This window comes from Acanthopagrus latus, chromosome 16 (assembly GCF_904848185.1).
Source record: "Acanthopagrus latus isolate v.2019 chromosome 16, fAcaLat1.1, whole genome shotgun sequence".
In the NCBI taxonomy this organism is placed as follows: Eukaryota; Metazoa; Chordata; class Actinopteri; order Spariformes; family Sparidae; genus Acanthopagrus; species Acanthopagrus latus.
In genome coordinates, this window is record NC_051054.1 from 51,386 (window position 1) to 66,415 (window position 15,030).

The 15,030-nt window shown below is 44.2% G+C and overlaps 1 protein-coding gene across 8 annotated transcripts in view; it reads left to right on the forward strand.

The window, feature by feature from the left end:
• The first annotated feature begins 21 nt into the window (after positions 1-21).
• tecpr2 (tectonin beta-propeller repeat containing 2) overlaps positions 22-15,030 on the forward strand; it is a 39,264-nt gene continuing 24,255 nt past the window's right edge. For 3 of the 8 annotated variants that reach the window (XM_037072186.1, XM_037072188.1, XM_037072189.1), the window contains exons 1-8: positions 531-1,761; positions 2,543-2,683; positions 3,943-4,071; positions 4,172-4,303; positions 4,847-5,004; positions 7,625-7,778; positions 8,165-8,317; positions 8,630-8,762. In XM_037072186.1, the coding sequence (XP_036928081.1) occupies positions 1,558-1,761; positions 2,543-2,683; positions 3,943-4,071; positions 4,172-4,303; positions 4,847-5,004; positions 7,625-7,778; positions 8,165-8,317; positions 8,630-8,762 (1,204 nt within the window). In that variant the 5' untranslated portion in view covers positions 531-1,557. The other 5 variants (XM_037072190.1, XM_037072191.1, XM_037072192.1 and 2 more) reach the window with 5 other exon arrangements.

Genomic DNA, 15,030 nt, shown 5'->3' on the forward strand with positions numbered 1-15,030 from the left:
CTCCTCCTGTTGTATAGTTTGTTTGTTTTTTTCCAATTTTTGGAGAACTTATTACAAATGTTACCTTTCTGAATTTTCACCTTTAAAGCGTTATTTAAATAAACACAGTTCATTGCTGGAAGAGTATCAAATCATTCAAATAGAGCTGATCCAGTTTCCATATCTTCCAATCAGCAGTTACTATATTTCCGCTTCCGGCCATTCATTATACATTTATTCCTGAAACGATCCTCTGGCTGCAGATAAAGAAAGAATAAATAAGAGAATAAAGCCTCATTTGTCGCTCATTTGGAAAATAATTAAACATCAGAGAAATACATTAAAAGACTAAATTAAAGCGAATATAGAGGTGTTACTGTGTGTTCTGCCAGCAGGTGGCGCAGTTTGTTGACAGCAGGTCAGCATCAGCATGAAAGCTGTCAACAACAGAAACAGGGCGATGTCACCTGACAGATCTTTAACATCCAGCTGTAATTAAAACATCTGTCACAGCATCTGAGCCGAAACCTGCACTGTACTTCTAAGTAAGTGCCTCACGGTCTTCTTCCTGACGTTAGCCTGCCTGGCTAATACTCATATAGCTGCTCTCATATGATGCTAGCTAGCCTGGAATCAGTGCTTGACATGCTAATTCCATAAACAACATGATGTTTGTTTGTTTGCTCGTTTGCTTGTTGCCGGTGACTTCATGTTGTTTTTGGGATGTTCGCTGTTAGGTTTAATCAGAACCTGCCGAGCTGTCGTCAACCTGACGGGACCGTAATCTCTTGGAGAGACAGCGCAACAGAAACTCTATTCAAGCAACCGTCAATTTAATATTTTTCTTAAGTCGGGCTGAAATAAATGTGCTGTAAAGCGCAGTCTGAGATTTGTTCCACTCAAGCGAACTGTTCCGTTTATTTCGGTGTATGTCTGGTCCACCAAACAGCGTTTAATTGTTTAAAATCTCAGATTTAACGGTTGATCACACGGTTCGTTTACGCCCTCTGTCACTATAGTTAAGAAAGAATAGCAGAAGATGAACAGCAGATGAATCACAAATCAGTAACTATTAATGTTGTAAAATGTTTATTGGCATATCTTTACAGAGACACCACGGTCTGTAAATGCCGTGTTTAACAGCATTGTGTGTTGGACGGAACCGTAAACCTGTTCAGGGTTCACTCTACCATATCAGGGCGCAGAACGTTCGCGACGTTCGTAACACCAGACGTCACTTAACAAAGTGTCTATTTTACCAAAGTCTTCATTTGAGCCGAAATACATTCATTTCAGTAGAAGACATTAGACTTTCAACAATTTAGTAAGCGTTCTCTTCAATTCGGCAAATGTTTGGGTGACCGAACAGCGTTACAATTATGTTGAATTTGAATTTTTTACGCTCCCATGCGATTTGACTCGTCTAAGCGAAAACTTGAATAAATCATTAGCTCGAAATTTTACCAAAGTAAAACGTTTCGTTGTGTGACCGCAAATCACACAGCTTGTTAAGGCTTACTTCATTGTGCATTGTACGCAGATATAAGGACAGAAAAATTTTGGTGCATATTAAACAGAATGTGTTGCGCAGTACAGCCGTGGTATTCTCCAAACGCATTCGTTCTGGTGTTAATTTTACGTGTTTTTAAATGGAGATTTTTAAGTTATTTTCAGAACCAGCCCAGTCCACTTGGCAGGAACATGGCGACCCAGCCGACCCCTCCGTCCGTCCTGAGAGAGTTTTGTCCGCTCTACTACCTGCTGAACGCCATCCCAGCCAAGGTACTGAACCATTCCAACAGCCCCAAACCCCCAAACCCTTCATTTACTGTCAGAAAAGCCAAAGAAAGGCAACAGATCTTTTTATCTAAGAAAATGGACCTAGATGGTGTTGATGTTCTAACTTGAAAAATGACGGACTGATAAGTTGCTTACCAAATAGACAGGGAGTGACTTCACTGCATCAGAAGACCTGCAGCTTCCTCTGAAGCCACCATCACCTGCATGACCTGTGAACACACCGTCACCTGTAAAACTGGTGCCCTAACAGAGGTCATATTAGGCTTTTGGGTTTTGACCCTTCCTGTATTGCGTTATGAAGCATTTTTCTGCATGTAAAAGTTCAGCAAATTGAAAATGCGCAAAGTCCACTGAGATACTGTCTCCCACAGGAAACGCTTGCATGACCCGCAATACACTGCCCCTCTGATTGGCTGCTTCCTGCCTGTTACGTAATGCACATGTGCAGCTCTCACTAAAGATTGAACGAGGTGAGATGTCTCACCTAAGCGGAGCTAAGCGGAGCATTCATGACACAGTGAAAAGGGATACTGCAGCAGCGCACTATAGGAAATTATGTGTTTTTTAAAAAATGAGAGAAAAAACTGTTCTACTGGGACCCCCAAATAAAAGTATGAACCTGAACATTAGCATACACAAACTCACACCTTCAGCTGATCAACTTCTAACAGACAGTCAAGACCAGATCACATCAGTCCTCTAAAGACAAATGATGATGATGATGATGATGATGACGACGAAGGCTCCTGCCTGTGTCCTGCAGGTGCAGCGTGGATTCCGGTCCGTCTTGGTCTACTTGACAGCTCTGGACAGCAGCAGCGACTTCCTGGCAGTTGGCAGCAGCATAGGGATGCTCTACCTTTACTGTCGCCGCCTCGCACATATGAACAAGTACAGCTTGGAGGTCAGAGCTCTTCTTCTGTGGTGTTCATCACTGTCAGTGTTTATTCAAAGTTATTGATCAAAGTGGAGACAAACATTAAAACTGTCATGAATTCAAACTATGCAGTCTTTAATTGGAGGGTGCTCTCAACATTTACTATCTGCTCAACCTATTGCAGCTTTTTTGATCTATCAGTAAACCCAGTTAATCAATAATATTCAAGATTAATTTATCTGTCCCTCTAGAGATGTGTATTGGAAAAAAGGCTGCCACTTGGCAATACATATAATAGTGTACACACAAGATGACAGACAGCAGGACAGGGACAGACACCTCTGCTGCAGCCTCTGGAGGCAGATCAGAGCTGCAGTGAAACTGTCCTCCCCCCACATCTGAAACTTTCACACAGAGGACGATGCAGAGAATCAGCACATGATGCCAGCATTCAAAGGGCAGTGTGAATGGGGCTATTGTTAGTATGGCATCTTCAGTGCTACAGTTGTTTCAATAAATAAACTGATGAGAATCTAAGTGGCCTTGATTGTTGGATTTTAACTCCCACACCTTCAACATCTCCAGACACTTCAGAACGTTGGAGGTCTGTATTCATTATTTTCTTTAGGGACAGGTTTTTTTTGGAGGAGGTGTGATGATTGCTGTTTTCCAAAGAGACTGAACTGTATGTGAATCAACTGACCTTAGGAAGACGACACCAGGCTGGTGTAAGTTCATCTGGACGTCTTCAAAGGTACAGCTGAGACACCATCAGGGCCTGATGGCTCCCACTGGGATGTAGTCATCAGTAATAATGGACAAGGACAGTGGAGAGTAAAGCTGAACTCATAGATAATCAGGAAATTTAAGAATCTGAGTATTTTAGACCTTTTTGTCTAAAAAACTATTAAATATAGTTAATTATTATAATTAATTAACAGCATACACATGTTGTAACCTTTTTAATGGGACATTACTTATTTGTTGGAATTAAACACTGACTATTAGATAACTAATAAAAACAACACAATATGAAATGTGTTTTTATACAGTGAGTACTGGTTAATTCAGGACTCTTATTGTGAAAGGATAAACCTGAACCAGTAGAGCTGCAGAGCTCTTGTCTGTCTCTGTCTCTGCTCAGGTGATCAGTGCTGCATTCAGGTGATGTCCATAATGTTTGTGATTTTTTACAGCTGTTTGATTTTAAAGACGTCTTTTCAGACACAGTGTGACTTCCTGTGTGTGTGTGTGTGTGTGTGTGTGTGTGTGTGTGTGTGTTTCAGGGGAAGAGTGATGCGATCACAGCTGTTAAGCTGCTCAGCTGTTTTGATGATCTAGTTGCTGTGGGAACAGCATCTGGTCGAGTTGCAGTCTTCCAGCTCGTGTCTCCACTTCCTGGTCGAAACAAACAGGTGAGAACACACCTGTCTGTCTCTCTGTAGTTGTAACACACCTGTCTGTCTCACTGTAGTTGTAACACACCTGTCTGTCTCTCTATTTGTCTCCCTGCAGTTGAGGCGTTTCGATGTGGTTGGCCACCATAAAGGTTCTGTAACGTCGCTCGCGTGGAGCACCAACGGGATGAAACTGTTCTCCGGAGATGATAAAGGACGGATCGTGTTCTCGTCTCTGGACCTGGACCAGGTGATACCACAACCACACAAACTGATTAATGAGCCAGTAGTTTACTGGAGGAATGATTTTGGTAGATAGTAGTTAAATATTCCTGTTATCATATCCCTTCACCCAACACACATATTTAAAATCTGTTTTAATAAACTATAACTATAAAAAGCAGAGAAGTTTCACATTTGAGTTGCTGGAGCTCAGAAGAAGACACTGCTGACACAGAGCCTTAAAGATCATGCATAGGACCACATCAGTTTATTTTTTGCTCTACAAATTTTCATGAGAACAGTTGAGACATCACCTCTCTTTGCAAAACAATTAATGTCGTCATGTCTGATGTTAAAATGTGCACCACAGAGGACAGGTGTTCATCAGGCAGTCAGGATCTGTAACCTGGCCCATAACCTTCACTCATGTCTCTGTCTTGTAGACAGCGCCCTCTGATGGAATCAAGCTGAATTGCAATGCATACTCATTGTAGTAGTCGTTTAATCGATGATTGGTGACTGTTGAAACTTTACATGATACACACCAACCTGACCTTGTGTGTGTGTGTAGGGTGTGTGTAAACCCGTGCTGCTGTTGGAGGAGTCCTCGGGTGTGGTACAGATGGAGTACAGTCACCAGGTGCTGCTGGTCTCAACACAGCAGAGATCTCTGCTTTACTGCACACAGAAACAGGAAGTCCAGCAGCTCGGCACTAAGCCACGCAAGAGGTAAACACTAGGGATGTTCTGATCAGATCTTTTTGGACGTTGCTGCTTGTCTATTTCACAGCCTTCACCACCTCCTCGACTGTCTGTTTTACATGTTCTGCTGTATGAGAGCCACCAAACTAGTGCGCATACTGGCACGTTTTGATTGATTGATTGATTGATTTTTGGATTTGAAGTCAACAAACATAATCCAAAGGATAAGATGTTAAAGTGATAAGACTTATTTCCAACATGGTCCTCAGTGTCAACACATAAGACACAAAGACAACAAAGTGTTCTTGTTTGTGTGACTTTGTGTCTTATGTGTTGACACGGAGGACCATCAAGCTGATTGTGATCAGACACAATCCAAGGAAAAAACAAATTACTAAAACTTATGAGAAAATAAAATTCATACCTATATAAGACAAAAATCTAGTTGTAACATTGGTGTCAGTGTGATGTAATGCAGAGATGGTACAGCATACCGGGGATTCAAAAACTCCAGGTGACGAAAAAAACCCTGATCCTGTACCATGAAGATGAGCTGGTTATCCAGAGATTCATTTAATGACCTGCTCTGTAATGTTTTTGGCCATGTCGCTGTCTCCAGGATATTTCTCTTTCCTTATGAAAGCATCCACGAGTGTTTGTTGCATTGGTGTCTTTGCCTGTATTTCTTTAGTGAACTTGTAGTGTTCTTTGAGTGTTGTTTTATATGTGCCATATCAATTGTATAGTATTAAATGCAACTCTTTTTTTCCCATCATGAAACGGTCATATTGCAGATGTTACATGTCGCTGCTGGGCTGCTTTCGTTTTCTACTTTAAGGTAGTTCGAGACATTTGATCCACAGGTTAGCAGAGTGACGTTACACGTGCATCTGCGTTCTGCCACAAATTCTGCACTGATGTAAAAAAAAAAAAAAAAAAAAAATCAGCCTTGGGTCCACGTTCAAAATTGTATAAATGAAACTGATGCAGTGTTCCTAACTATAAATATAATATAAAATTAAAAAACTACTAACCCCAAAGTATGATAAATAACTAACTCAGTAAAATTGGACATAAAAAAAAAATTAGGCTATTACTTAGAATAAAAACACAGTTAGCCAGCATCCATGTCACTATGCAAACAATAAAAACTAAAAACTAAAAAGAATAATACTGCTGTTGAGGTGACGAAGATGGCTGTGCTTCTTCCCAGTCCGAGGCTCCAAAATATTTCAGAATTGCTCCTGCGAAGACAAAATTTGCTGGGTTACCAAGCAAAATGGATCCTAAGCAAATATTTATAATATATAACTGAGTTATGTTTCACTAATGCAGAAATTCATAATCTGTTTTTATATTAAACATTGTAATATTCAGTACAGTGTCCCTTTAACCCAGTGATTCTCAAAGTGTGGGGTGCACCCCACTGGGGGGGGGGGGGGGGGGGGGGGGGGCGAGGTGAGGTGTCAGGGGTGACGTGAGAGGCAGGGCAGGGACGTGAAGGTCTATTTCCACTGGATACGTGTCCGCTGCTTTGTGTCCACCACGCCAGCGGAGCTGATAGGTTTCACTTTCACTTTAGTTCATATTTTTTGAAGCAGGGTCATATAAAGAACATATCTATAGTCAATCTGTTCCCTACCGTAATCACCGATCAGTGCAGCCTCAGTTTGGAGAAGTAGAGAGCCACTCCAGCCCTGATGATCAGCTTTGTACTGCAGTGAACGGAGTCCAGAGAAAAAGCAAAATAAACCACCTAAAACAAGGCTCACCTTAAAAAAACAGTAACAGTTCAAGTGTACGTTGTATAGGGAAAATTCACACCCTAAACCTATTCATAGATATGTACTTTATATCGAAAAACACAAACTATCCCTTTAACTTCCAGCAGGTCCGCTGTGCTGTGTCCCAGCTCCGGCAGTCTGGAGCCCTCCAGAACATATCTGGTGGATGCTGGAGCACGTCGCAGCAATTCAGCTGAATTTTGCACCGAGCAGACAGGAAGTCAAGCGCTAAAATTACAATGGATGAAGTGGATGAAAAAATTTCTGTTCTCTAGGAGGGGCACGACAAAAAATAATTGAGAACCACTGCTTTAAAGCATGAACCCAATTTTAAAGTTGTCACTTTTAAGCAGTTTACGACAAGTTGTACTTGTTAGAGTTATAAACGAAGATAAATGTCTGAGGAGCACTTTGTGAAACTGAAGGAATATTTGTGTGTATATTTGACAGGTAAAGTGGACTACCTGTGCCTAACTGATGATTTGGTCGTAACATATATTATGAGGGCAGAGCTAACGGTCTGATGAATATATTCGTTTTGATGCCATGTTAATTCCACCGTCATTCTCCTTGCTAATGTGAATGATCGGTACCGACTCGACTCACCTCAACTAGCTTCCCTTAGTAGTACCCTAGGCCTCAGGACCAAGGTCCAGAGCCACAACACCTGGGTTTAATAGATATTCATACACATGTTTACTGTACACAGTGACAACAGTGGGTGTGGTATTAAAACATGATGATGGTAGTTTTATAGGATGAGTAGACGTTGATAGTAGTTGTACCGTGTGACATTATTAGTACACGTTGACGGTGGTTGTACCTTGTAATAGTACTAACGGTGTGTCTGGTGTTGGATGCAGCAGCGGCAGGTTCGGCGCCTGCTTCCTGCCGGCTCTCTGTAAACAGAGTGATCTTCAGGTGTTTGCTGCTCGACCTGGACTCCGACTGTGGAGGTCTGACGTCAGAGGACAGGTGGAGGACACCCGGCTGCTGAAACCACTCTTCAGCTCACAGGTACACTGGAAACACTGGGAACATACTGCTATCACATACATTCAGGACTGGTACTAATACAGCAGGAGTTTTTATTTCCACCTGCCCAATCAAAATCTGTGATCTAATACGGGGCAGATCTGATTTGAAACTGTAAAGATGGCTGCCAGAGAGAAGTCTAGTACCAGACAGAAGCAGCGTGTAAATAATATTTGTACATGTAAATTGGTGAATTAAGATGGCAGGTGACTGATGTTGCAGTAACAGTACTACACTTTGTACTCAGCAGCTTTTCTTGTACTTTTCCAATGAGTGGAAACATGTAGCTCTTTCTGCATATTCATGAAGAATGAGTGGTAATAACCACAGAGATTTTCTCTACCTATCTGTCTACCTGTCCGGCTCAGATTCCTCAGTTTGAATTGTTTCCTCGTCCCGATCCAATTGGAGCTTACCGTCCTGCAGACAGACAGCTTGGTCTGCTCAGCTGTATCCTCAGGGAGGGCTGGATCCTCAGCTGGAATGAGTACAGCATCTATGTCCTCGACTGTCTTAACGAGGTAACAGGTCTCCTCTGTTGACACAGTTCAGGTTAATGAGGTACTACTAACAAACTGTAACAACTACCTACAGTCCTCCAAATACTGTAATATAACACAGACATTTGTGTATTTTCATTGATTCATGTTGATTTGTGAATGTTGACATTATGTGAATGTTGTCGAGTGAATGATGATGTTGAGTGAATGTTTATGTCGTGTGAGTCATGATATTCTGTGAATCGTTATATTCTGGGAATTTTCTGAATGTTGACATTGTGTGAAGTCTTATGTTGTGTGCTATCTGATCAGTTTTGTGTTTGGTGCTGCAAGGTGATAATCGGAGCCTTGGAAAGCAGTGGAGATATCGTGTCAGTGTCGTGTTGTGACAACGAGATCTTCATCCTAAAAGGAGACAGAGACATCATCCGTCTCTCCAACAGCCCTGAGGGACTGGCCTCCAACTGTGAGTACGAATACTGCTGCTACTACTGCTAAGGTGTTGGATGTGACTTGGCCACTCCTGAGTAGAACATAGTGACAGTACATGAGTGAGAGTGAAGCAGCACCACAGTCCATCAGGTCCACTGCAACACATTTTGATTTTATTTCTCACAACCATCAACCGAACTTTTATTCCTTTAAAGTTTAACATCTAAAAGATAAATTAGTTAACAGTTAGTGTTAGTTAACTTCAGCCGACAGCAGCACCTACATTTTAACTGTCTACTTCTTTTTCTTCTTCCCCTTCTTCCTCTTCTTCTTCTTCCTCTTCTTTTTCTTCTTCTTCCTCTTATTTTTCTTCTTCCTCTTCTTCTTCTGGTTCTTCTTCTGGTTCTTCTTCCCCTTCTTCCTCTTCTTCTTCTTCCTCTTCTTTTTCTTCTTCTTCCTCTTCTTCTTCTGGTTCTTCTTCTGGTTCTTCTTCCCCTTCTTCCTCTTCTTCTTCCTTTTTCTATCTTCTCTTTTCTTTATTCTAAATCTTCTTTTCTTCTCTCCTTTCTGTTTGCATGTCAGGTAAGATCCGATTTTTTAGTGGTTTAAACGTTTGAAATCGAGCCGAAAATCGTTGTTGAGATGGGTGAGATGGCGTCCGCCGAGACGCCGTCTCTGTCCCTCCGACATGGCGTGAGGCTGGTCCCCGGACTTGGGGTGCCGGTGGAGGTGGTGCTGCTGGCTGTGGGAGAAGTGGTCTGGCATGATCAGCTGTGGTGGTGTTCGTGAAGGAGGAGCGGTGTGTATGTGTGTTGGTGGAGAATGGGGTGATTATCAAGGATGTTTGTGCAGGTGTCTCCTCTGGTGGTGCCGTCCACCAGACTCACCGTGTCTGGTGTCCCCCCCATTTATCCCGAATGAAGTGTTGGAGTGGGAGCTACGGAGGTTTGGAAAGTTTGCCAGTGGGTTTAAAACAGTGGGTCTGGGCTGCAAGGACCCGAAATTACAACACGTGATGTCTCTGAGAAGACAGGTATTCATGTTTCTGGAGACACAGAGACTAGATGTGTCATTTAGAGTAAAACACGGTGACGGGTTCTATATGGTGTATGCCAGCGCAGGGGTCATGAAGTGTTTTGAGTGTGGTGATGTTGGACGCAAATGGGTTTTGTGTCCACACTGCCAGATTGGGGTCGGCCGCGGCGGGGAGTGCCGCCGCCAGAAGCGCCGATGCTGGGAGTGCCGGTGCTCCGCCGGCTGTCGATAGTGTTGACGCTTCTGACGTGGCTCCCGTGCCGGACCACAGGGCCGGTGATAAGATGCCTGTGGCGGGCTCAGATCCTGACGGAGCACTGGGCAGTCAGCTGCCCGTTGTGGGTGACTGGGAGGGTGATGGGGCTGCGGAGGGCAAGGTGATGGAGGCTGAGCCATCTCCCAGTGGACAAAGCAGTAAGGGCTTATCCAACAGCCAAGTATTTAGTGAGGATGACGAGGAGGAAGAGAAGGAAGAATCTGAGAAGCTCACTGGGGCTGAGAAGGGGCTGAACAGTGATATTTATTCTCTGGAGGAAATTAATGATTTTCTGGATGACAGGTTTGGGAAATCTGTGAAAGTGAAAGATTATTTTCAGGATACTAACAAATTTATCATATCTGCTGCAGTTCTGCAGAAGCAGGTTGGATTTGAAGCATTAAATGAAAAGAAACGCTAAAAAAAACATATAACAGCACTGAAGAAGACTGCAGTGGGTCAGAAGAAGAGAAACGTTAAAAAGATGGTCTAACATCTTTGTCATGTGTCACAGGGTGTTTTTGTTGGTCTACTGTCTACTGCTGCTCTTTTCTATTTACTCTTCTATGGATGGGTTCAGGGTGGCTTCTTTACATATGAACGGAGGGAGGGATAGAAAGAAAAGAGAAGTCACTAAAGGACTATTTGAACAAAAGAAGTTGGAATTCATTCTGCAGGAAACACACTCTGACAATGAGAGTGGGCTTGGTGGACTTGTGTATTAAGCCATGGAACAAATCTTAAAGGGGGGGGTAGCCATTTGTTTTTCTACATGGTTGGATTTTAACATCTTGTCCTGTGTGGAGATTGTGAGAGGGCGGGGCTTGGTGGTTGTGGTGGAGATAAAAAAGGTCCCTTTTTCTTTTATTAATGTCTACACTCCCAACTCAGGGCAGAGCGAATGCTTTTCTTTGAGCAGCTTAGAGATGAGCTGCACCATGGACAGGATGAACAAGGAGCCTTCATGACAACACAGTGAGCGCAGCCAGATTAGATAGGATCTACATCTCACAACCTCAGACCAACACTCAGTGACAGCTCCATAACACCAGTACAGTTTACAGATCACCACCTCATCACAGCCACTTTCATTTCCTCTCACACAGAAAGGACATCATCATCTTGGCACTTTAATAACAAACTCCTGCAGGAGAAGGCCTTTTGCCAACACTTTTCTTTCTTCTGGGAGAACTGGAGAGGAAAGAAGGCTACTTTTGAGCTTTTAGGCAAGTGGTTGGAGATTGGTAAAGTACAAATCTGGGTGTTTTGTCAGGAATGCACTTCTCATTCTGCAGCTAAAGCTAATGTCTGGACCTTCGCTTAGTATTTATAGATTGCTTTAAAAGAGGGGAGCTGCCAGCCTCGTGCCAGAGCACAGTGGTCTCCTGCCGAAGAAAGGAGATTTGGCCTCACCAAAAAACTGGAGGCCTGTGGCACTTGTGTGCACAGACTATGAAATACTTTCGAGAGTTATATCCTGTAGGCACAGACTGAATATTGAACTAATGGTGCACATGGACCAGAGCTACTGCATCCCATGAAGAACGTTGATGGACAACCTCTTCCTGCTAAGGGATGTAATAGACATCTGCAAAGTGTTGGACGCAAACATCGGTATTGTGTCGTTGGACCAGGAAAAGGCTTTCGACAGGATTGACCACACATATCTGTTCAGTGTTTTTCGTGTATTTGGTGTTGGGAATGTGTTCACATCATGGGTGAAACTGCTGTATGATGGTGCAAGCTGCATGGTGAAAGTTGCTGGAGGGGGCTGAGTAAGCATTTTAACTGTATGGTTCTACACTGCGGCACGGGGAACAGCAGGATGCCCATTCTTCCATCGGGCTTCAGTGGAAAGCAAATGGGATGAGGATGCTCGGGTTGTATCTGGCAGATCCACTTTTTGAACAGCAGAACTGGGAGGGTGTAGTGGCGAAGGTGTCTGTGCGGTTGTCTAAATGGCATTGGCTGCTGCCTCAGCTGTCATATGGGGATGAGTCCTGGTCATTCATAACTTGGTTGCTTCGACACTGTGGCACAGGCTGAAAGTCTTGTCTCCACCAGGGAGCCTCATCGACGACATCCAGAAACACCTCGTGGACTTCTTCTGGACTGGGTAGCACTGGATCAGGGCTGCAGCTCTTTATCTACCAGTGGAGGAAGGAGGACGGGGACTGGTGGACATAAGATCTAAAATGATGTCCAACAGGCTGCAGACTGTCCAGAAGCTGCTGTGTCAGTGTGGTGGCAGGAGACCGCGGAGCAGCTTCTAAAGAGGGTAAGCCGACTTGGATATAATAAACAGCTGTTCCTGGTCCGGGTGGATGAAGCGGCCCTTACCAGGTTGTCATCCTTCTACACCTCTGTCCTGGAAGCATGGAAGTGTTTGAAACACACCAGGGACTCTGCTGCCTCACCTGTCAGGTGGCTCCTGGAGGAACCTCTACTGCTTAACAACTTCATAACATCTCAGACACTCTCCTCCTCCTCCTACACAGCGCAGAGACAGTGAAAGTGTCGAAGTGGACCGAGATGTTTGGCCAGGGTAAGTCCCCGACAGGCAGCTGGAGGTCATTGTATAAGCTGCATGTAGAAAAGCGTTCAGCTGATCTGCAGTGGAAGATTATACACGGAGCAATAGCTACAAACAGACACATAGCACATCTGGACCCTGGTCATGGGAGGGGCTGTCTGTTCTGTGCGCAGGACGAATCTTTGGTTCACCTGTTCACCAAGTGTCCCCACCTCGCTGGTCTACTGGGAGTGTTAAAATAATGGTGTACTGGTTTTAGGGAATACTTTTCTGTGGATGTTTATATATGGTCCAAAATACAAGGTGAGGAAAAAGAAGGTTTGTATTTTGATGAATGTTGTGTTTGCCGTGGCTAAACTTGTTCAAATGTGAGTATAAGAAGAGCGAAGAACTGATGGAGGAGTTCTGTGGTGGACTTCCTCAAATCTCCAGAGAGGCCAACTCAGAGCTCGACAGCCCACTGACTCTACAAAAACTATTTGCTGCGCCGCAGAGCATGCAGGGGAAAAAGGCTCCAGGCATCGATGGACTCATTGTGGAGTTCTACAAGGCTTTTTGGAACATCTTGGCCCAGGATATCTTGGATGTATTTAATGAGAGCCTGGTGTCTGGGTCACTGCCTCTGTTCTGTTGGAGAGCCGTCATCACCCTCTTGCCCAAGAAAGGTAACCTACAAGACATTAAAAACTGGTGTCCTGTCTCTCTCCCCTGCACAGACTACAAAATACTGTCCAAAGTCAAGCCAGTAGACTGAGAGGAACCATGGAGCAGATTGAGAGTGTGCTGAAGTTTAATGGCGGCTTGTGTGCTCCTTTTAGAGTGCGTAGAGGTGTCCGGCAGGGCCGTGCCCTGTCGGGGATGCTCTATGCACTCTCCCTGGAACCCCTCCTACAAAAGATAAGATCATCTATTCGAGGCCTAGTTTTACCTGGTTTTAACAGTAGCGTTGTTTTATCTGCTTACGCTGACGATGTCGTTTTTTATCAAAGATCAATAGGATGTGTGTGTTTTAAACTCTATAATTGTGAAGTTTTCTATTGTGTCAGCTGCGAGGGTGAACTGGAGGAAGAGCGAGGCCCTTGCTGTTGGTCAGTGGCGTGAGGGCCTCCCTGTTCTCCCTCAAAGCCTGTCTTGGAAAAGAGAAGGCTTAAAATATCTGGGTATTCACATAGGGAACAGTGACATAGAATAGAAAAACTGGGAGAGCATCACAGAGAATATAGACAGTAAACTAGCTAAGTGGAGGTGGCTCCTCGCACAAATGTATTTTAGAGGGAGTCTTAAACAACCTGGTGGCCTCTCTCTTATGGCACCAGTTAGCCTGTCTGGACCCTCCATCAGGTCTCATTGCTCAAACTAAAGCAAAGACGGTCAGTTTCTTCTGGAATAAATTGCATTGAGTTCCACAGTTGGTGTTGTTTTTATCCAGAGATGAGGGGGGCCAGGGCCTGGTCCACCTGGCTAGTAGAACAGCCACCTTCAGGATCCAGTTTATTCAGAGATATCTGACTGTACCTGAGGATCTGGTGTGGAGAGACGTGGCTGGCTGCATACTCAGGTGTGTCAATAACCTGGGGCTGGATGCTACTCTGTTTTTAACTGATTTTAAATTTCTAAAGTTAGGTGGGTTACCTCCTTTTTATCAGGGTGTTTTTAAATCCTTGGCACTGTTTAAAAGTAAAAGAATTGGAAAATGTGACTCTCTGTACTGGTTGTTGAAGGAGCCTCTAATCTGTGGTGCCAGGCTGGATGTGTGCAGCAGCACCGTGCCTGGGCTGATGGGGGCGCTGTGCAGGTCAAACTTTGTCTGCCTAAGTCAGCTGGTAGAAGCAGCAGGACTGGCACTCATGGACAGCCGGGCTCTGAGCTCAGTGCTGGGGGTGCGCTCTGTCCGCCTGATGCAGAGGAGCCTGGAGCTCTGGATGAAGAGGCTGACAGAGAGGGAGAAAGTCCTTCTCCTCAAACACAGCAGGGGAGAAGCTGAGCCCGACCCGGCAGACCCGTACCCGGAGATCCACCTGTGCCCTGGATTCACGGAGCTCAGCAGCCCCCTACTGAAGCACAATGATGAGAAAAAACTAAGTCTGCTCAAGGCCGACAAAAAGTCTCTCTGTATACAAGTTGTGTAAAAACTATTCATAAAACGTGCCTGTGTGACAGAGCAGAGTGTGTGTGGACTGAGAGGCTGGGCGGGCTGAGCCCTCAGTGGAGAACATTATATAAACCTCCTCTAAAACGAGAATCGGAGATCTCCAGTGGAGGATTTTACATGGTGCCATTGCAACCAGTGCCTTTTTATCTGTTCTTAATCACAGTGTTGTAAATGAGTGCCCATTCTGCATTCATTTTTCACGTTTTTACTGAGTGCAGGAGATTGGCAGAGATTTTTAAAGTGTTAACCCATGTTTTTAACCTGTTTGGTGTCCTGTTTACTGCCCCTGTTTTTATTTGTGGGGTTGGTTTTAAAAAAACAGAAAA